Source organism: Scyliorhinus torazame, chromosome 23 (assembly GCF_047496885.1).
Source record: "Scyliorhinus torazame isolate Kashiwa2021f chromosome 23, sScyTor2.1, whole genome shotgun sequence".
Lineage (NCBI taxonomy): Eukaryota > Metazoa > Chordata > Chondrichthyes > Carcharhiniformes > Scyliorhinidae > Scyliorhinus > Scyliorhinus torazame.
The window spans coordinates 80213445-80234036 of NC_092729.1; the positions used below are offsets into that span (position 1 = coordinate 80213445).

Sequence of the window (20592 nt, forward strand, 5' to 3'; positions counted from 1 at the left end):
CAGGAGGAGGCCCATTCAGCCCCTCGAGCCTGTGACACAGGAACAGGAGGAGGCCCATTCAGCCCCTCGAGCCTGTGACACAGGAACAGGAGGAGGCCCATTCAGCCCCTCGAGCCTGTGACACAGGAACAGGAGGAGGCCCATTCAGCCCCTCGAGCCTGTGACACAGGAACAGGAGGAGGCCCATTCAGCCCCCTCCTCGAGCCTGTGACACAGGAACAGGAGGAGGTCCAGCAACGGAGACGTCAGAGGCACTGAATGAAAGAGAAATCATCAGGAGGCAATGAGACACGCCCGAGGGAGGGTCCGTGCTTTATTTAAACGCGAGACATTTGTACAGCGAGACAGGAGCCATTATGCGGATATTACAGAGCAAAGCAATCATTCTGACAGGGAGGGTGCAGGGGATTGGACAGGGAATGATGGAGGGAAAGAAACAAAGGAGAGAGAGACAGAGAGAGAGAGGCAGAGACAGAGAGAGAGAGGCAGAGACAGAGAGACAGAGAGAGAGAGACAGAGAGTGAGAGAGAGAGAGAGTGATAGAGAGAGAGCGAGAGAGACAGAGGGTGAGAGAGAGAGTGAGAGAGACAGAGAGAGAGAGAGACAGAGAGAGAGAGAGAGTGAGAGAGACAGAGTTAGAGAGAGAGAGTGTGAGAGACAGAGAGAGAGTGAGAGAGACAGAGAGAGACAGAGAGTGAGAGAGAGTGAGAGAGAGAGACGGAGAGAGAGCGACAGAGTGAGAGCGACAGAGTGAGAGAGACAGAGTGAGAGAGACAGAGTGAGAGAGACAGAGTGAGAGAGACAGAGTGAGAGAGACAGAGTGAGAGAGACAGAGTGAGAGAGACAGAGTGAGAGAGACAGAGAGAGAGAGAGAGACAGAGAGAGAGACGGAGAGAGAGAGTGAGAGAGACAGAGCGAGACAGAAAGAGACAGGGCGGGAGAGAGAGAGAGAGAGAGAGAGAGACAGAGAGGGAGAGGGACAGAGAGTGAGAGAGACAGAGAGACAGAGAGTGAGAGAGAGAGAGATAGAGAGACAGAGTGAGAGAGAGACGGAGAGTGAGAGAGACAGGGAGTGAGAGAGACAGGGAGTGAGAGAGACAGAGAGTGAGAGAGACAGAGAGTGAGAGACAGAGTGAGAGAGACAGAGTGAGAGAGACAGAGTGAGAGAGAGACAGAAAGAGAGAGTGAGAGAGACAGAGAGAGTGAGAGAGACAGAGAGAGACAGAGTGAGAGAGACAGAGTGAGAGAGACATAGAGAGAGAGACAGAGAGAGAGATGGAGAGAGAGAGTGAGAGAGACAAACAGAGAGAGACGGAGAGAGCGAGTGAGAGACACCGAGAGAGACGGAGAGTGAGAGAGAGAGAGACGGAGACAGAGAGAGGGAGATAGAGAGAGAGAGTGAGAGAGAGAGACAGAGAGAGGGAGATGGAGAGAGAGAGTGAGAGAGAGAGAGAGAGAGAGAGAGAGAGAGTGGAAGGAAGAAGGTGAGGGGAGTTCTCGGAAGATGTCTCGATAGCAAAGATATTTACAGACAATATTCAGGAGGGACAACTGTCCAGTCAACATTATTGTTCTCATCCAGCTCACGCCGGCTATTCGACCAGGGCGCCGTCATGCAAAGGCCCACACCCTCCCCCCCACCCAAACAAAACCCCCACCCCCTCACTACACTGGCGTGCACCTTCTCAAGACTGGCATGGGGTTGGGTGGATAACGATGCCCCCTGCAGCCGAGCGGCCAGAAGCGCAGCACAGGACATGACTGACAGGGCTTGGAGCTTCTTGGTAGGGAGCGGGATGGGGTGAGACAGAGAGAGAGAGTGTGAGAGACAGAGAGAGAGAGAGTTAGAGAGAGGGTGAGAGAGAGAGGGAGAGACAGAGAGAGAGACAGTGAGAGAGACAGAGAGAGACAGTAGAGACAGAGAGAGACAGTGAGAGAGACAGTGAGAGAGACAGTGAGAGAGACAGTGAGAGAGACAGTGAGAGAGAGACAGAGACAGACAGAGAGAGACAGTGAGTGAGACAGAGAGAGACTGAGAGGCAGAGAGAGAGAGACAGAGAGAGAGAGACAGAGACAGAGGGAGAGAGACAGAGACAGAGAGAGAAAGACAGAGAGAAAAACAGAGAGAAAAACAGAGAGAGAGACAGAGACACAGAGAGAGAGACAGAGAGAGAGAGAGAGAAAGACGGAGAGACAGAGAGAGAGAGAGACGGAGAGAGACAGAGAGAGAAAGACAGTGAGAAAGACAGAGAGAAAAACAGAGAGAGAGACAGAGAGAGAGACAGAGAGAAAGAGAGACAGAGAGAGAGACAGAGAGAGAGATGAAGATGGATAGAGAGACAGAGAGAGAGAGACAGAGAGAGAGATGAAGATGGATAGAGAGACAGAGAGAGAGAGAGAGAGAGAGAGAAAAAGATGGAGAGAGAGACAGAGAGAGAGAGACGGAGAGACAGAGAGAGAGAGAGAGAGACAGAGAGAGAGAGAGACAGAGAGAGAGAGAGACAGAGAGAAAGAGAAAGAGAGACGGAGAGAGAGAGAGAGAGAGAAAGATGGAGAGACAGAGACAGAGAGAGAGAGACAGAGAGAGAGAAAGACGGAGAGAGAGAAAGACAGAGAGAAAGACGGTGAGAAAGACGGAGAGACAGAGAGAGATAGAGACAGGGAGAGAGAGAGAGACGGAGAGAAAGAGAGAGAGAGACGGAGAGAAAGAGAAAGAGAGACGGAGAGAGAGAGAGAGAAAGATGGAGAGACAGAGAGAGAGAAAGACGGAGAGAGAGAAAGACGGAGAGAAAGACGGAGAGACAGAGAGAGATAGAGACAGGGAGAGAGAGAGAGACGGAGAGAAAGAGAGAGAGAGAAAGAGAAAGAGAGAGAGAGATAGAGAGACAGAGAGTGGGAAGGAGAGAATGTCGGGTTGGAGGACTGGACTTGGCATGAATCACCTGGGAAGAGGGAGGGAGGTGAAAGAGTGCCACGGTCGCCTCCCTCCTCCCTCGGTCAGCGGGGGCAGTGGAGTGGGGCGTCGGAGGCGTGACATGGGAGGTGGCAGGCCAGCTCGAAGGCGCGGGCGAAGGCCTCGGGGCAGCGGGGGCACCGGAAGGCCGGCTGCTGCTGCTCGGGGAGCTGGCACCGGTGCTTCAGGAAGTCCACCAGCTGGGGGAAGGTGCGGTGGCAGAGGGCGCAGTCGTGGGGCTGGGCGCCGGGGGGTCCCGCCTCCGGCGGGGGCTCGTCCGGGACTCGGGCCGGCGGCGCCTCGGGGGGCTCGGGGGGGGGCGGGGCCGCGCCCCCGGCCCCCGCCCGGAAGGCCCGGCAGTTCCGCCGCTGGTGGCCCCGCAGGCCCGAGGGGGCCTTGAAGGCCTTGCCGCAGGCCGGGCAGGCGTGGGGGCGCAGCTGGGTGTGGGTGCGACGGTGGCGGCCCAGCATGGAGGAGCGGGTGAAGCCCTTGCCGCAGGAGGAGCAGACGTAGGGGCGCTCGCCCGTGTGGAGGCGGGCGTGCTGGTCCAGGTCGCGGCTGCTCTTGAAGGCCCGGGGGCAGGCCGGGCAGGGGTACGGGGCCTGGTCCGAGTGCGATCGCCCGTGGCGGGCCAGCTCGTAGGGGTAGCGGAAGCCCTTGCCGCAGGCCGGGCAGGTGTGGCGGGGGGGCTCGGGCTGGTGCCGGCTCTGGTGCTTGAGGAGGTAGGAGGCCGTCTTGAAGCTCTTGTCGCAAGACGGGCAGGCGTAGGGCGTCTGGTCGCTGTGGGTGCGCAGGTGCTGCGCCAGGTAGTGGGGCCGCTTGAAGCGCTTGTCGCAGAGCGGGCACGGGTGGGGCGCCTCGTCCGTGTGCGTCAGGCGGTGACGCAGCAGCTCGTAGGAGTTGACGAAGCCTTTCCCGCAGGCCGGGCAGGCGAAAGGCCGCTCGTCGGTGTGACTGCGCTGGTGGCGCAGGAGGTGCGACGCCCGGCTGTAGCTGCGCCCGCACTGCCCGCAGGCGAAGCCGGGGGGGGGGGGGCGGGTGGCCGTGGGCCGCCTGGTGGGCCTGCAGCTCGCCCGAGGCGGCGAAGGCCAGCCGGCAGAGGGGGCAGGCGAAGGGGCCCTGGCCGGCGTGGCCCTGCAGGTGGTGGCGGGCGAGGGCGCCGGCGTCGGCAAAGGGCTTGCCGCAGACGGCGCACTTGATGCCCGCCGGGGGGGCGGGGGGCGGCCGCCGCCGCGGGGGGGCCCCGGCACTCGCGGCAGGGGGCGGCCCGGCCGCACCCCCCGCAGCTGGCGACCCCGGCCGGGCTGCTGGCCGCCGGCGGCTCGTCCGCCGGCTGCGGCGGCGGGGCCGGGGGCCGCTGGTGCAGCCGCCGGTGCCGGCGGAGGGTGCCGGGGTCGCGGAAGGCCTTGCCGCACTCGCCGCAGGGGTACGGCCGCTCGCCCGTGTGCCCGTACTCGTGGCGCAGGAGGTGGGCCGAGCGGCTGTAGGCCTTGCCGCACACGCCACAGCGGAAGGGGCGGCGGCGAGGAGGCCCGTGCTGTGCCCGCAGGTGGCAGGCCAGCCCCTCGGGCCGGCCGAAGCGCTGGAGGCAGACCGGGCAGCGGTGGGGGCGCCGGGGGTCGTGGATCAGCTGGTGGCGCGCCAGCTCGTAGCGCTCCTTGAAGGCCCGGCCGCAGTCGGCGCAGACAAAGGCGGGCGGGCGTTCGTGGCGGCGCCGGTGCTTCTGGAGGTACCAGGGGGTGGCGAAGCGCTTGGGGCAGAGCGGGCAGAGGTAGGGGCGCTCAGCGTCGCCCTGATCGGACGGGGCTGGCCCCCTGGCCGCCTCCTGGGGGCACCGGTGCCGCGCCAACACCTGGAAGTAGCCGAACACCCGCCCGCAGCTGGAGCAGATGAAGGGGGTGCGGGGCGGGTGCCGGGCGCGGTGCCAACACAGGCGCCAGGAGCGCCGGAAGCGCCGGCCGCAATCGCCGCAGCGGAGGGGCCGGCGGGGCGCAAGGACGCCCCCCCGGCGCGCTACACCCCGCCCCCCCCGCCCTCCTCGCCGCCGCCCCGCCCCCCGGAGGCCGGGCGCCCGCCCCCGGGGCTCCGTCCGCGGCGCTCTCGTCCTCCTGGCCGCCCGTCCGTCCATCCCGGTCGTCCACCAGCTCCGTCGGCGAGGGGCGCGTCTCGTGCAGGCTCTCTCGGGAGTCCCAGCTGGGCTCGCTCATCGACGGTGGGCGCGATGCTCAGGGGAGCGGGGGGGAGGCGGCGGCGGGCGGGCGGGGGGGGGGGGGGTCTGGTTCGCCTCACGAGTCGGAGACCTCCTCCCGCTGGGCTGGCGCCAGTCTCCCGCCGCCCGCCCCCCCCCCCCCCTCCTTCACCAAGGACGCTCCTCTTCTCCGGCCTTGTCTTCCAGGCCCGCTCCTCTCTCCCTCCTCCCCTCCGGGCTTTGTCCTCCTATCGTGTCGCACAGGCGCGCCCGACCTCCGTGGGGGAGGGAGGGGGCAGACGGGCGAGCGGGGCAGGAGGGCGCTGATGGCATCGACGGGCGACCCTGCAGAGAGCAAGGGGACAAGGCAAAGAGGCAATTGAGACCAGGCGCGGTGTGCGTGGCGTCCAGTTTCACTTTTCCCTCCCGTCGAAGTTTTCCGCCTCGCACTCATCAGAGCAAATCCTGCTCGCGGCGGCTTTCAAACGGCAATGAAAAGTGCGAGGCCTGATTCATCAATCAGACACCACTCGCCTCCCCCCCCCCACCCCACAAAAAAATGTTGCGGTATTAAAGTTTATACATCCAGATATTTATATTTTAAAGTACTTTAATCGAGATTAAATTCCACAATATTACAGCTTATAGATTTGGAGACATTTAGATTTTAATAACTCAGATTAATATTTGCAAACATAGATACTTAGATTTAAGATATTTAAACGGGGATTAATCTCAGAATGTTGCATTTATAGAATTGCAGAGATTTGAATTCCAACAATTCAGATGAATTGCTGATTTTTGCAAATATACACATTTAGATTTAAGATATTTAAATGGAGGTTCTTTCCACAATGTTGCATTTCTACCTTTGCAGATATTTACGTTTCAATAGTTCAGATTAATGGCCGATTTTTGCAAACATAACCATTTAGAAACAAGGCATTTAATTGGGATTGTAGCACAGTGGGTAGCACAGCTGCCTCACAGCTCCAGGGTCCCGGGTTCGATCCCCGGCTTGGGTCACTGTCTGTGCGGAGTCTGCACGTTCTCCCCGTGTCTGCGTGGGTTTCCTCCGGGGGCTCCGGTTTCCTCCCACAAGTCCCGAAAGACGTGCTTGTTGGGTGAATTGGACATTCTGAATTCTCCCCTCTGCGTACCCGAACAGGCGCCGGAATGTGGTGACTAGGGGCTTTTCACAGTAACGTCATTGCAGTGTTAATGTAAGTCTACTTGTTGCAATAATAAAGATTATTATTTACACCTTTGCAGATACTGACATCTCAACCGTGCAGATTAATAGCTGATTTTAGTAAATATAACTAATTCGGAAGATGACATTTAATTGGGGGTTGATCCCATGATGTTGCATTCATAGATTTGCAGATATTTACATTCCAACATAGCAGATTAATAGCTGATTTTTGCAAATGCAGATGTTCAGATTTAGGATTTAAAATGGGGGGGGGGGGGGGGGTTGATCCCAGAATGTTGCATTTATTTGGGAAGGATGTGGGAGCTTTGGAGAGGGTTCAGGGGAGGTTTACCGGGATGTTGCCTGGAATGGAGAGTAGGTCTTACGAGGAAAGGTTGAGGGTGCTCGGCCTTTTCTCATTAGAGCGGAGAAGGATGAGGGGTGACTTGATAGAGGTTTATAAGATGATCAGGGGAATAGATAAGAGTAGACAGTCAGAGACTTTTTCCCCGGGTGGAACAAACCATTACAAGGGGACATAAATTTAAGGTGAAAGGTGGAAGATATAGGAGGGATATCAGAGGTAGGTTCTTTACCCAGAGAGTAGTGGGGGCATGGAATACACTGCCTGTGGAAGTAGTTGAATCGGAAACATTAGGGACCTTCAAGCAGCTATTGGATAGTTACATGGATTACGGTAGAATGATGGGGTGTAGATTTATTTGTTCTCAAGGGCAGCACGGTAGCATTGTGGATAGCACAATTGCTTCACAGCTCCAGGTTCGATTCCCGGCTTGGGTCACTGTCTGTGCGGAGTCTGCGCGTCCTCCCCGTGTCTGCGTGGGTTTCCTCCGGGTGCTCCGGTTTCCTCCCACAGTCCAAAGATGTGCAGGTTGGGTGGATTGGCCTTGGTAAATCGCCCTTAGTGTCCAAAATTGCCCTTGGTGTTGGGTGGGGTTACTGGGTTATGGGGATAGGGTGGAGGTGTGGACCTTGGGGGGGGGGGGGGTGCTCTTTCCGCGAGCCGGTGCAGACTCGATGGGCCGAATGGCCTCCTTCTGCACTGTAAATTCTATGATCGTCTATGATTAACCCCCGCAAGTCAGATTCATCGCAGATTTTTGCAGATGTGGATGCTCAGCGATTTAGGATTTTAAATGGGGGGGGGGGGGGGGGGGGAAAGAGGGCTGATCCCAGAATGTTGCATTTACACCTTTGCAGACACTGACCCCCCCCAGCAAGTCAGATTTTTGCAGATGCTGAGATTTAGGATTTTAAATAGGGGGGGGGGGGAAAGAGGGTTGATCCCAGAATGTTGCATTTACACCTTTGCACACACTGACACCCCAGCAAGTCACATTTTTGCAGATGCTGAGACTTAGGATTTTAAATGGGAGGGGGGGGGGGGGCTGATCCCAGAATGTTGCATTTACACCTTTGCAGACACTGACCCCCCCCAGCAAGTCAGATTTTTGCAGATGCTGAGACTTAGGATTTTAAATGGGAGGGGGGGGGGGGCTGATCCCAGAATGTTGCATTTACCCCTTTGCAGACACTGACCCCCCCAGCAAGTCAGATTTTTGCAGATGCTGAGATTTAGGATTTTAAATGGGAGGGGGGGGGGAAAGAGGGTTGATCCCAGAATGTTGCATTTACCCCTTTGCAGACACTGACCACCCCAGCAAGTCAGATTTTTGCAGATGCTGAGATTTAGGATTTTAAATAGGGGGGGGGGCTGATCCCAGAATGTTGCATTTACCCCTTTGCAGACACTGACCCCCCCAGCAAGTCAGATTTTTGCAGATGCTGAGATTTAGGATTTTAAATAGGGGGGGGCGAAAGAGGGTTGATCCCAGAATGTTGCATTTACACCTTTGCAGACACTGACCCCCCCAGCAAGTCAGATTTTTGCAGATGCTGAGATTTAGGATTTTAAATAGGGGGGGGGGAAAAGAGGGCTGATCCCAGAATGTTGCATTTACACCTTTGCAGACACTGACACCCCAGCAAGTCAGATTTTTGCAGATGCTGAGATTTAGGATTTTAAATAGGGGGGGGGGGGAAAGAGGGTTGATCCCAGAATGTTGCATTTACCCCTTTGCAGACACTGACCCCCCCCCAGCAAGTCAGATTTTTGCAGATGCTGAGATTTAGGATTTTAAATAGGGGGGGGGGGGAAAGAGGGCTGATCCCAGAATGTTGCATTTACCCCTTTGCACACACTGACCCCCCCCAGCAAGTCACATTTTTGCAGATGCTGAGACTTAGGATTTTAAATGGGAGGGGGGGGGGCTGATCCCAGAATGTTGCATTTACACCTTTGCAGACACTGACCCCCCCCAGCAAGTCAGATTTTTGCAGATGCTGAGACTTAGGATTTTAAATGGGAGGGGGGGGGGGGGCTGATCCCAGAATGTTGCATTTACCCCTTTGCAGACACTGACCCCCCCCAGCAAGTCAGATTTTTGCAGATGCTGAGATTTAGGATTTTAAATGGGAGGGGGGGGGAAAGAGGGTTGATCCCAGAATGTTGCATTTACCCCTTTGCAGACACTGACCACCCCAGCAAGTCAGATTTTTGCAGATGCTGAGATTTAGGATTTTAAATAGGGGGGGGGGGGGGGGGCTGATCCCAGAATGTTGCATTTACCCCTTTGCAGACACTGACCCCCCCAGCAAGTCAGATTTTTGCAGATGCTGAGATTTAGGATTTTAAATAGGGGGGGGGGGGAAAGAGGGTTGATCCCAGAATGTTGCATTTACCCCTTTGCAGACACTGACCCCCCCCCAGCAAGTCAGATTTTTGCAGATGCTGAGATTTAGGATTTTAAATAGGGGGGGGGGGGAAAGAGGGCTGATCCCAGAATGTTGCATTTACCCCTTTGCAGACACTGACCACCCCAGCAAGTCAGATTCATGGCAGATTTTTGCAGATGTGGATGCTGAGCTGGGAGGAGGGGGGGGTCGAACCCAGGTTGGTGCATTTTCCGATTTGCATAAATTTGCATTTTGATATTGGCAGCCCCCCCCCCCCCCACACACACACACACACACAAGCCGTTTTAGTTTTCTTTTGCAAAAGCGGCTGGCCGGATGCGGGGTTGCAAAGGGGGGTCGGCCCCCGGTTGCTGCATTGGTGATTTTGCAGATTTGGGCGGCGGGGCGGGGCCCTTCCCGCCGGCCCCTCGGCCCCTTTCGGCCCCAGGGCTACTTTCCCCCTTTTTGCACCGCCCCGGCCTCCCCCAGCCGCCCCGGGGGATGCATGGCCGAGCTGGGCCGCGGGGGGAGCCTTTCCCCCCGGTCTGGGGCGGCTCCCGGGGGTTTAATCCCCCCCCCCGTGGACGGGGGCAGTTACCTGTCGCCTGGTATCCTCGGCTGCAGCTCCAGGCTCCCCCACTTCCGGTCTGGCCCGGCGGCGACCCCCTGACCCGCCCGTCACTTCCGGCGCCCGCTCCCACCTCCCCTGCATCAGACCGGAACCGGACGGGGGACGACGGCAGACAGTGCACACCAACAGGCCGCCGGGCCCGTCCGGTGGGGAAACCCGACCCCTTCCCCGGGTTCCGGGCCCCTCAACTCTGACCAGTCTCCCTCCACCTGAGATAGTTAGCAATTAAAATAAACCAAAAAAATATAACCTGCAGCAAGCAATGTTTGCAAAGGGTGAACTTTGATGGGATGGAGCCCCCCAGGGATCCAAATGAAGACAAACATATTCAAATATCTGCAGAATATCTCAAACCTGCAAATTGCAATAATTTGAGATGTATCTCAATCCAATATCTCAAATCTGAATATCTGCAAATTGCAATAATCTGGAATTGATCTCAATCCAATATCTCAAATCTGCAAATTGCAATAATCTGGAATTGATCTCAATCCAATATCTCAAATCTGAATATCTGCAAATTGCAATAATCTGCAATTGATCTCAATCCAATATCTCAAATCTGCAAATTGCAATAATCTGGAATTGATCTCAATCCAATATCTCAAATCTGAATATCTGCAAATTGCAATAATCTGGAATTGATCTCAATCCAATATCTCAAATCTGCAAATTGCAATAATCTGGAATTGATCTCAATCCAATATCTCAAATCTGAATATCTGCAAATTGCAATAATCTGGAATTGATCTCAATCCAATATCTCAAATCTGAATATCTGCAAATTGCAATAATCTGGAATTTAACTCAATCCAATATCTCAAATCTGCAAATTGCAATAATCTGGAATTGATCTCAATTCAATATCTCAAATCTGAATATCTGCAAGTTGCAATAATCTGGAATTGATCTCAATCCAATATCTCAAATCTGAATAGCTGCAAATTGCAATAATCTGGAATTGATCTCAGTCCAATATCTCAAATCTGAATAGCTGCAAATTGCAATAATCTGGAATTGATCTCAATCCAATATCTCAAATCTGAATATCTGCAAATTACAATAATCTGGAATTTATCTCAATCCAATATCTCAAATCTGCAAATTGCAATAATCTGGAATTGATCTCAATCCAATATCTCAAATCTGAATATCTGCAAATTGCAATAATCTGGAATTGATCTCAATCCAATATCTCAAATCTGAATATCTGCAAATTGCAATAATCTGGAATTTAACTCAATCCAATATCTCAAATCTGCAAATTGCAATAATCTGGAATTGATCTCAATCCAATATCTCAAATCTGAATATCTGCAAATTGCAATAATCTGGAATTGATCTCAATCCAATATCTCAAATCTGAATATCTGCAAATTGCAATAATCTGGAATTGATCTCAATCCAATATCTCAAATCTGAATATCTGCAAATTACAATAATCTGGAATTTATCTCAATCCAATATCTCAAATCTGCAAATTGCAATAATCTGGAATTGATCTCAATCCAATATCTCAAATCTGAATATCTGCAAATTGCAATAATCTGGAATTGATCTCAATCCAATATCTCAAATCTGAATATCTGCAAATTGCAATAATCTGGAATTTAACTCAATCCAATATCTCAAATCTGCAAATTGCAATAATCTGGAATTGATCTCAATCCAATATCTCAAATCTGAATATCTGCAAATTGCAATAATCTGGAATTGATCTCAATCCAATATCTCAAATCTGAATATCTGCAAATTGCAATAATCTGGAATTGATCTCAATCCAATATCTCAAATCTGAATATCTGCAAATTGCAATAATCTGGAATTGATCTCAATCCAATATCTCAAATCTGAATATCTGCAAATTGCAATAATCTGGAATTGATCTCAATCCAATATCTCAAATTGCAATAATCTGGAATTGATCTCAATCCAATATCTCAAATCTGAATATCTGCAAATTGCAATAATCTGGAATTGATCTCAATCCAATATCTCAAATCTGAATAGCTGCAAATTGCAATAATCTGGAACCACTGGGGCGCCACAGGGTTCGGATCCTCGGGGGCCGCCCCCCCCCCCAAATATGGACCATCCGCACCAACGACTCGGGGACGGAAGGTACGGGAGCCGCCTTCGCGGACGACACAAACAGGCGGGACAGGCGGCTACGAGGAGGAAATGAGACATTTACAATTGGAGGGGGGATAGGTTAGGGGAGCGGGCCAAAATTCGGCAGGTGGAGCTTAATGCGGACGAGCGCGAGGTTGTCCATTTTGATTCGGAGTAACGTACTCCCGAAATGGGGAGAAACTTCAGGATGCTTCGGAGCTGAGGGATCTGGGCGTCCGGCAGTGAATCGCAGAAAGTTGGTACCCAGAAGCAGCAGGTAGTGAGGACGGTGAATGGGATTTTGGTCTTTATCGCGAAAGGATTGATGTATAAAAGTCGCAAAGTATTGCTGCAACTGTCCATGGTATTGGTCAGAGCGCTGGATGCAGCTTTGGCCTCCCTTGGTTGAGGAGGGATGGAGTTACGCCAAGGCCGGGAATCGAACATGGGTCCCTGGTGCCCTGAGGCGGCAGCAGTGCTAACTGCTGTGCTAACCTGCCGCCCCACCCCCCCCCTCATCGCACTGACAGGCGGAGCAGGCTCGAAGGGCCTACTCCCACCCTCCACGAATCCCACGTCACCGTCGGGGCAATGCTGGGATGCCCTGGGGCCCACGCCTGAGGGAGTGGCTCCTTTCTGGGTCCGTCCCATTGGTGGGCCTCACCGCGGAGCGCGGCGCTGATCGTGGGCTGCCCCTCTCCCCCCCCCCACCCGCCACATCCGCGACGGTAAAACGGGGCTGGGTCACCGCCTGCCCGCCTGTCAGAGGACCCGGCCGACCCTCTCCATCCGGGAGCAATGCCAGTGGAGGTCAACTCTTCCAGGTTGGGGAGGGGGGGGGGAAGGGAGAAGGAAAGACGACACACACACATTTCCCCTGGATGGAATTTTATTGCGGAAAGGAGCAAAGATCCCGGGATCCGGCCCGACCTCCGGCTGACGTTCCGGGTCTCCGACGCTCCGATCGGGGGGGGGGGAGGGCTGTCAGGAGCCCGGCTCGGGTCTCGGAACTCGCAGGAAGGGCTCGTGGAAGACGTCGAATAGCCTCCGGGCCTGTAGGGGGCACAAGCACACAAGAGGTCAGGGTCAAATCTAGTGGGGGGGGGGGGGGTTCCTGTCCCTCCTCCACCCCCCTCCTCCCTCCATGGGAATCACACCCGTTCATAAGAACAGAAGAACTGGGAGCAGGATTAGGCCATTCAGCCCCTCAAGCCTGCTCCACTATTCAATGAGATCATCGCTGATCCTTTGTGGACTCAGCTCCACTTTCCGGCCCGAACACCATAACCCTTAATCCCTTTATTCTTCAAAAAACTATCTATCTTTACCTTAAAAACATTTAATGAAGGAGCCTCTACTGCTTCACTGGGCAAGGAATTCCATAGATTCACAACCCTTTGGGTGAAGAAGTTCCTCCTAAACTCAGTCCTAAATCTACTTCCCCTTATTTTGAGGCTATGCCCCCTAGTTCTGCTTTCACCCGCCAGTGGAAACAACCTGCCCGCATCTATCCTATCTATTCCCTTCATAATTTTATGTTTCTATAAGATCCCCCCTCATCCTTCTAAATTCCAACGAGTACAGTCCCAGTCTAATCAACCTCTCCTCGTAATCCAACCCCTTCAGCTCTGGGATTAACCTAGTGAATCTCCTCTGCACACCCTCCAGCGCCAGTACATCCTTTCTCAGGTAAGGAGACCAAAACTGAACGCAATACTCCAGGTGTGGCCTCACTAACACCTTATACAATTGCAGCAAAACCTCCCTAGTCTTAAACTCCATCCCTCTAGCAATGAAGGGCAAAATTCCATTGGCGTTCTTAATCACCTGCTGCAACTGTAAACCAACTTTTTGCGACTCATGCACTAGCACACCCAGGTCTCTCTGCACAGCAGCATGTTTTAATATTTTATCATTTAAATAATAATCCCTTTTGCTGTTATTCCTCCCAAAATGGATAACCTCACATTTGTCAACATTGTATTCCATCTGCCAGACCCTAGCCCATTCACTTAGCCTATCCAAATCCCTCTGCAGACTTCCGGTATCCTCTGCACTTTTTGCTTTACCACTCATCTTAGTGTCGTCTGCAAACTTGGACACATTGCCCTTGGTCCCCAACTCCAAATCATCTATGTAAATTGTGAACAGTTGTGGGCCCAACACTGATCCCTGAGGGACACCACTAGCTACTGATTGCCAACCAGAGAACATAGAACATAGAACAATACAGCGCAGTACAGGCCCTTCGGCCCACGATGTTGCACCGAAACAAAAGCCATCTAACCTACACTATGCCATTATCATCCATATGTTTATCCAATAAACTTTTAAATGCCCTCAATGTTGGCGAGTTCACTACTGTAGCAGGTATGGCATTCCACGGCCTCACTACTCTTTGCGTAAAGAACCTACCTCTGACCTCTGTCCTATATCTATTACCCCTCAGTTTAAAGTTATGTCCCCTCGTGCCAGCCATATCCATCCGCGGGAGAAGGCTCTCACTGTCCACCCTATCCAACCCCCTGATCATTTTGTATGCCTCTATTAAGTCTCCTCTTAACCTTCTTCTCTCCAACGAAAACAACCTCAAGTCCGTCAGCCTTTCCTCATAAGATTTTCCCTCCATACCAGGCAACATCCTGGTAAATCTCCTCTGCACCCGCTCCAAAGCCTCCACGTCCTTCCTATAATGCGGTGACCAGAACTGTACGCAATACTCCAAATGCGGCCGTACTTGAGTTCTGTACAGCTGCAACATGACCTCCCGACTCCGGAACTCAATCCCTCTACCAATAAAGGCCAACACTCCATAGGCCTTCTTCACAACCCTATCAACCTGGGTGGCAACTTTCAGGGATCTATGTACATGGACACCTAGATCCCTCTGCTCATCCACACTTTCAAGAACTTTACCATTAGCCAAATATTCCGCATTCCTGTTATTCCTTCTAAAGTGAATCACCTCACACTTCTCTACATTAAACTCCATTTGCCACCTCTCAGCCCAGCTCTGCAGCTTATCTATATCCCTCTGTAACCTGCTACATCCTTCCACACTATCGACAACACCACCGACTTTAGTATCGTCTGCAAATTTACTCACCCACCCTTCTGCGCCTTCCTCTAGGTCATTGATAAAAATGACAAACAGCAACGGCCCCAGAACAGATCCTTGTGGTACTCCACTTGTGACTGTACTCCATTCTGAACATTTCCCATCAACCACCACCCTCTGTCTTCTTTCAGCTAGCCAATTTCTGATCCACATCTCTAAATCACCCTCAATCCCCAGCCTCCGTATTTTTTGCGATAGCCTACCGTGGGGAACCTTATCAAACGCTTTGCTGAAATCCATATACACCACATCAACTGCTCTACCCTCGTCTACCTGTTCAGTCACCTTCTCAAAGAACTCAATAAGGTTTGTGACACCCATTAATCCCCACTCTTTGCTTTCTATTAATTAACCAATCCTCTATCCATGCTACTACTTTCCCCTTAATGCCATGCATCTTTATCTTATGCAGCAACCTTTTGTGTGGCACCTTGTCAAAGGCTTTCTGGACATCGCAGTTAACATTACCTGACAAAATGCGAAAAGATGAGGTAATTATGGCGGTGGCTAAGCATTTAAAGTTGCCTGAGATACAGTTTGACTCATTGGAAATGGCAAAAATTCAGTTGCAAATTAAACGAATGGAACATGAGAAAGAATTAAAGCGGCTTGAATATGAGAGAGAGAGAGAGGAAAAAGAAAGAGAAAGAGGGAGAGAGGAAAAAGAAAAGGAGAGCGAAGAAAGCAGAAAAGAAAGAATAGCCCTAGCAGAACAAAAAGAAAAAGAAAGGGAGATACAGATCAGGGAAAAAGATAAAGAGAGGGAGTTTGAACTTCAGAAAATGGCCATGAAACATGACAATCAGTTAAAATTGGCAGACGTAAAGGGAAACGTACAGTTGGATGATAGTGACGAGGAGAGTGAGAAAGAGCGTCATGGTCGAAGGCTTGGTGGGAATCTATTTAAATATGTCCAAGCATTGCCAAGGTTTGACGAGAAGGAGGTGGAAGCCTTTTTCATTTCATTTGAGAAGGTAGCTAAACAAATGAAATGGCCACAGGACATGTGGGCGTTACTGATTCAAACAAAGCTGGTAGGTAGAGCTAGTGAAGCGTTTGCATCACGACCGGAGGAGGTATCTGGAACGTATGAGGAGAAGAAATCCATCTTAAGTGCATATGAGCTAGTGCCTGAAGCTCACAGACAAAGGTTTAGAAATTTAAGGAAAGAATTTGGTCAAACATACATGGAGTTTGAAAGGCTCAAACAGAGTAATTTTGATAGGTGGATAAGGGCTTTGAAAATTGAATTTATCCAAACATATGAAGCTCTCAGAGAAATTATACTTTTGGAGGAGTTTAAAAATTCAATTCCTGATGTAGTGAGAACTCATGTGGAAGAGCAGAGGGTTAAAACTGCGAGGTTAGCAGCAGAAATGGCAGATGATTATGAATTAGTTCATAAATCAAAGATTGGTTTCCGACATCAGTTTCAGCCGGTGAGGGATAGAAACTGGGGTCATGAGAAATACTCAAGTGGTAAAGGTAAAGGTGATCTGATGGGAGACAATAAAGAGAGTGTACCTCAGATTAAAAAAGAAATCCAGGAGGGTGGAAAAGAAATGAAAAGTTTCAAATGTTTGCACTGTAATAAACTAAGCCATGTAAAGTCACAGTGTTGGTGGTTGAAGAAAAGCACTGGGAAGGCTGATGTGGTAAAACAGGATAAGACAGTGGGGTTTGTTAGAGTGGTAAAGGAAAGCCCAAGGGAAGCGAAGGAGGTGCAAACGACCGTACAGCCTGTTCAAGAAGTAATTGTTAAGAAGGTGCCAGATGTCTTTAAAGAATTTACTTGTGTGGGTAAAGTTTGCTCATGTGTATCAGGAGGAGCAGGTAAAGAAGTCACAATTTTAAGAGATACAGGGGCTAGTTAATCTTTAATGGTAAGAGATGAGGAATTATGTAGTTTGGGAAGAATGTTGCCAGAAAAGGTGGTGATATGTGGAATTCAGGGTGGGAGGCGTAGTGTTCCATTATATAAGGTAAGGTTGGAAAATCCAGTGAAGAGTGGTGAAGTGGTAGTAGGAGAATAGATAAACTATCTTGTCCAGGAATACAGTGTATCTTGGGTAATGATATAGCTGGATCGCAGGTGGGAGTGATGCCTACTGTGGAAAATCAGACAACTGAAGGGTTGAAGGACGTTTATCCCGGGATGTTTCCGGATTGTGTAGTAACAAGGTCGCAAAGTCACAGGTTAAGACAAGAGGAGAAATCAAAGAGTCAAGATAAAGTTAAATTATCAGAAACAATTTTTGATCAGATGGTTGAAAAAGAACAAGAACAGGTGGAGGATGAGGCAGATATTTTTGGTTCTGGAAAATTGGCGGAGTTACAACAGAAAGATGTAGAAATAAAACGGATATATCAGAAAGCATATACGGAAGAGGAATTTTACGGCAGTGTTATTACCGTAAAAGTGATGTCTTGATGAGAAAATGGAGACCTGAACATATGCAGGCGGATGAATAGTGGGCAGAGGTTCATCAAGTAGTATTGCCGGTAGGGTATAGAAAGGAGGTGTTGCGAGTTGCACATGAGGTACCAGTGGGAGGTCATTTGGGAATAAGGAAAACTCAAGCTAAAATCCAGAAATATTTTTATTGGCCTGGACTACATAAAGATGTAGTTAAATTTTGTCAATCATGTCACACATGTCAAGTGATAGGGAAACCTCAAGCAGCGATAAAACCAGCGCCCTTAATACCCATTCCAGCATTTGAGGAACCTTTTACAAGGGTCCTAATCGATTGTGTAGGACCGCTTCCTAAAACGAAAAGTGGGAATCAATATCTTTTGACGATAATGGATGTGTCTACTAGGTTTCCAGAGGTCATTCCAGTCCGTAATATTACAGCTAAAAAGATTGTTGAGGAGTTACTTTAATTCTTTACTAGATATGGACTACCCACAGAAATACAATCGGATCAAGGACAAAATTTTACTTCAAAGTTATTCAAAGAAATTATGGATAGCTTAGGAATAAAACAATTTAAATCAACTGCGTACCATCCAGAATCGCAGGGAGCGTTAGAAAGGTGGCATCAGACATTAAAGACAATGTTGAGGGCGTTTTGTCAAGATTATCCTGAGGATTGGGATAGAGGAATCCCATTCGTACTGTTTGCAATTAGGGATGCACCTAATGAGTCTACCAAATTTAGTCCTTTTGAACTAAGTTTTGGTCATGAGGCAAGAGGACCACTTAAATTGATTAAGGAAAAATTGGTGGGTGAGAAATCGGAAATGACACTATTGGATTACGTGTCAAATTTTAGGGAACGATTAAATAGAGCAGGTGAATTGGCTAGACAACATTTGAAAGTTGCACAAATTGTGATGAAACAGTTGGCGGACAAGAAATCCAAAGTTCGTAGTTTTGCCAGTGGGGATAAAGTTTTAGTGTTGTTACCAGTGGTAGGTGAACCTTTAAAAGCCAGGTTTTGTGGACCTTATCAGATTGAAAGGAAATTAAGTGAGGTGAATTATGTGGTAAAAACACCAGATAGACGGAAGACTCACCGAGTGTGTCATGCGAATATGCTTAAAAGGTACTTTGAAAGGGAAGGAGAGAAAAAGGAGGTTTTAATGATTCTAACTCAAAGTGACGAACCAAATCCAGGTGACTGTGAATTTGAAATACCTCAAATTAAATTGGAAAATGAGGATGATCTTAAAATTTGGGATGAATTGTTAAGTTACCTTCCAGAGGAAGGTCATCTTCCAGAGGAAGTTGTTGACAGTGAGGAAGGATGTAGCAGGTTACAGAGGGACATAGATAAGCTGCAGAGCTGGGCTGAGAGGTGGCAAATGGAGTTTAATGTAGAGAAGTGTGAGGTGATTCACTTTGGAAGGAATAACAGGAATGCGGAATATTTGGCTAATGGTAAAGTTCTTGGAAGTGTGGATGAGCAGAGGGATCTAGGTGTCCATGTACATAGATCCCTGAAAGTTGCCACCCAGGTTGATAGGGTTGTGAAGAAGGCCTATGGAGTGTTGGCCTTTATTGGTAGAGGGATTGAGTTCCGGAGTCAGGAGGTCATGTTGCAGCTGTACAAAACTCTGGTACGGCCGCATTTGGAGTATTGCGTACAGTTCTGGTCACCGCATTATAGGAAGGACGTGGAGGCTTTGGAGCGGGTGCAGAGGAGATTTACCAGGATGTTGCCTGGTATGGAGGGAAAATCTTATGAGGAAAGGCTGATGGACTTGAGGTTGTTTTCGTTGGAGAGAAGAAGGTTAAGAGGAGACTTAATAGAGGCATACAAAATGATCAGGGGGTTGGATAGGGTGGACAGTGAGAGCCTTCTCCCGCGGATGGAAATGGCTGGCACGAGGGGACATAGCTTTAAACTGAGGGGTAATAGATATAGGACAGAGGTCAGAGGTAGGTTCTTTACGCAAAGAGTAGTGAGGCCGTGGAATGCCCTACCTGCTACAGTAGTGAACTCGCCAACTGAGGGCATTTAAAAGTTTATTGGATAAACATATGGATGATAATGGCATAGTGTAGGTTAGATGGCTTTTGTTTCGGTGCAACATCGTGGGCCGAAGGGCCTGTACTGCGCTGTATCGTTCTATGTTCTATGTTCTAACTGACCTGATAGAGTTATTGATATCACCTGGGCAAGTTTGTGGAGATAAATTGGGAAGTACTAATATGGCTATACATGATGTAGATGTGGGAAATGCTGTTCTTATCAAACAACATCCATATAGACTTAACCCTTTAAAATTGGCACAGGTTCACAGATAGATTCAGAGTATGCTGAAGAATGGCATAATTGAAGTGGGTTGCAGCCAATGGAGCTCACCCATAGCGATGGTACCTAAACCAGACGGTACCCAACGGTTGTGTGTGGACTATAGAAAGGTGAATGCAGTTACAAGAACGGACTCTTAGCCTGTCCCACTTAAGAGGGATTGCATTGAGAAATTGGGACAATCTGCCTTTATTTTTACCTTCCAGACATGGAAAGAACATTTAAAACATCGTATAGAGTTCGTCGATCGACTTCAGGAGGCGGGTTGGTGATGAACCTAGCCGAAAGTGAATTTGGAGAAGCCCGAATCACTTTCCTTGCGGAGTTTCCGATACCCTCAAGATGAAGGGAAATAATGCGATTTCTTAGCATGAATGAATTTGATCGAACGTTTGTGCAAAAGTTTTGTGGCGGACTTTCAACAGGCATTTGACTGCCTGAAAGCTGTGATCACCAATGCTCCTGTATTGGAGAATTGCAAGGGACTCTGTGGTCAGATTGAACTAAAGTATCTGTTTCTAAAGAGAAATGCCGAGGAGTAGAGAAATGGATGGATCGTGCAGAGACTTTGTTCAAAGAGACTGTCAATCGAGAAGGATTTCGGTTGGAGGAAGAAGAACAAAGAAAAATGGACTATATTATTATACCTGTTTGCATGTGTTGGTTTTTTTTTTAAACGAAAAGGTATATTTAATGTGTACATTTCTTAGTGGATGGTGCAAAAGTGAAAAAGGAAACCATCTTGAAGTTGATGGTTTAATTATTTTTTCTTGGGGGGAGGTGTCATGCGAGAGTACCTTTGAGACATGGGTGTTTAAGCAATGTACCTTTAAGAAAACAGTGATGTCAGAGAGTGGGTGGAGCTGGGCTTTAGA

General features: G+C 50.0%; 2 protein-coding genes across 2 annotated transcripts in view; both read right to left on the minus strand.

Annotated features, from left to right (window-relative positions):
• Positions 1-273: 273 nt before the first annotated feature.
• On the minus strand, positions 274-4734 carry LOC140399672 (uncharacterized; the record flags this gene model as incomplete). Its single annotated transcript, XM_072489216.1, has 1 exon — positions 274-4734. A coding segment is annotated over one exon (1737 nt), but the record flags the coding sequence as incomplete, so codon positions are not given.
• Positions 4735-12707: 7973 nt separating this feature from the next.
• LOC140399673 (DNA excision repair protein ERCC-1-like) overlaps positions 12708-20592 on the minus strand; it is a 342817-nt gene continuing 334932 nt past the window's right edge. The window contains exon 9 of the mRNA XM_072489217.1: positions 12708-12889. Coding sequence (XP_072345318.1) covers positions 12821-12889 — 69 coding nt within the window. The 3' untranslated portion in view covers positions 12708-12820. The remainder of the gene's footprint in view (positions 12890-20592) is intronic.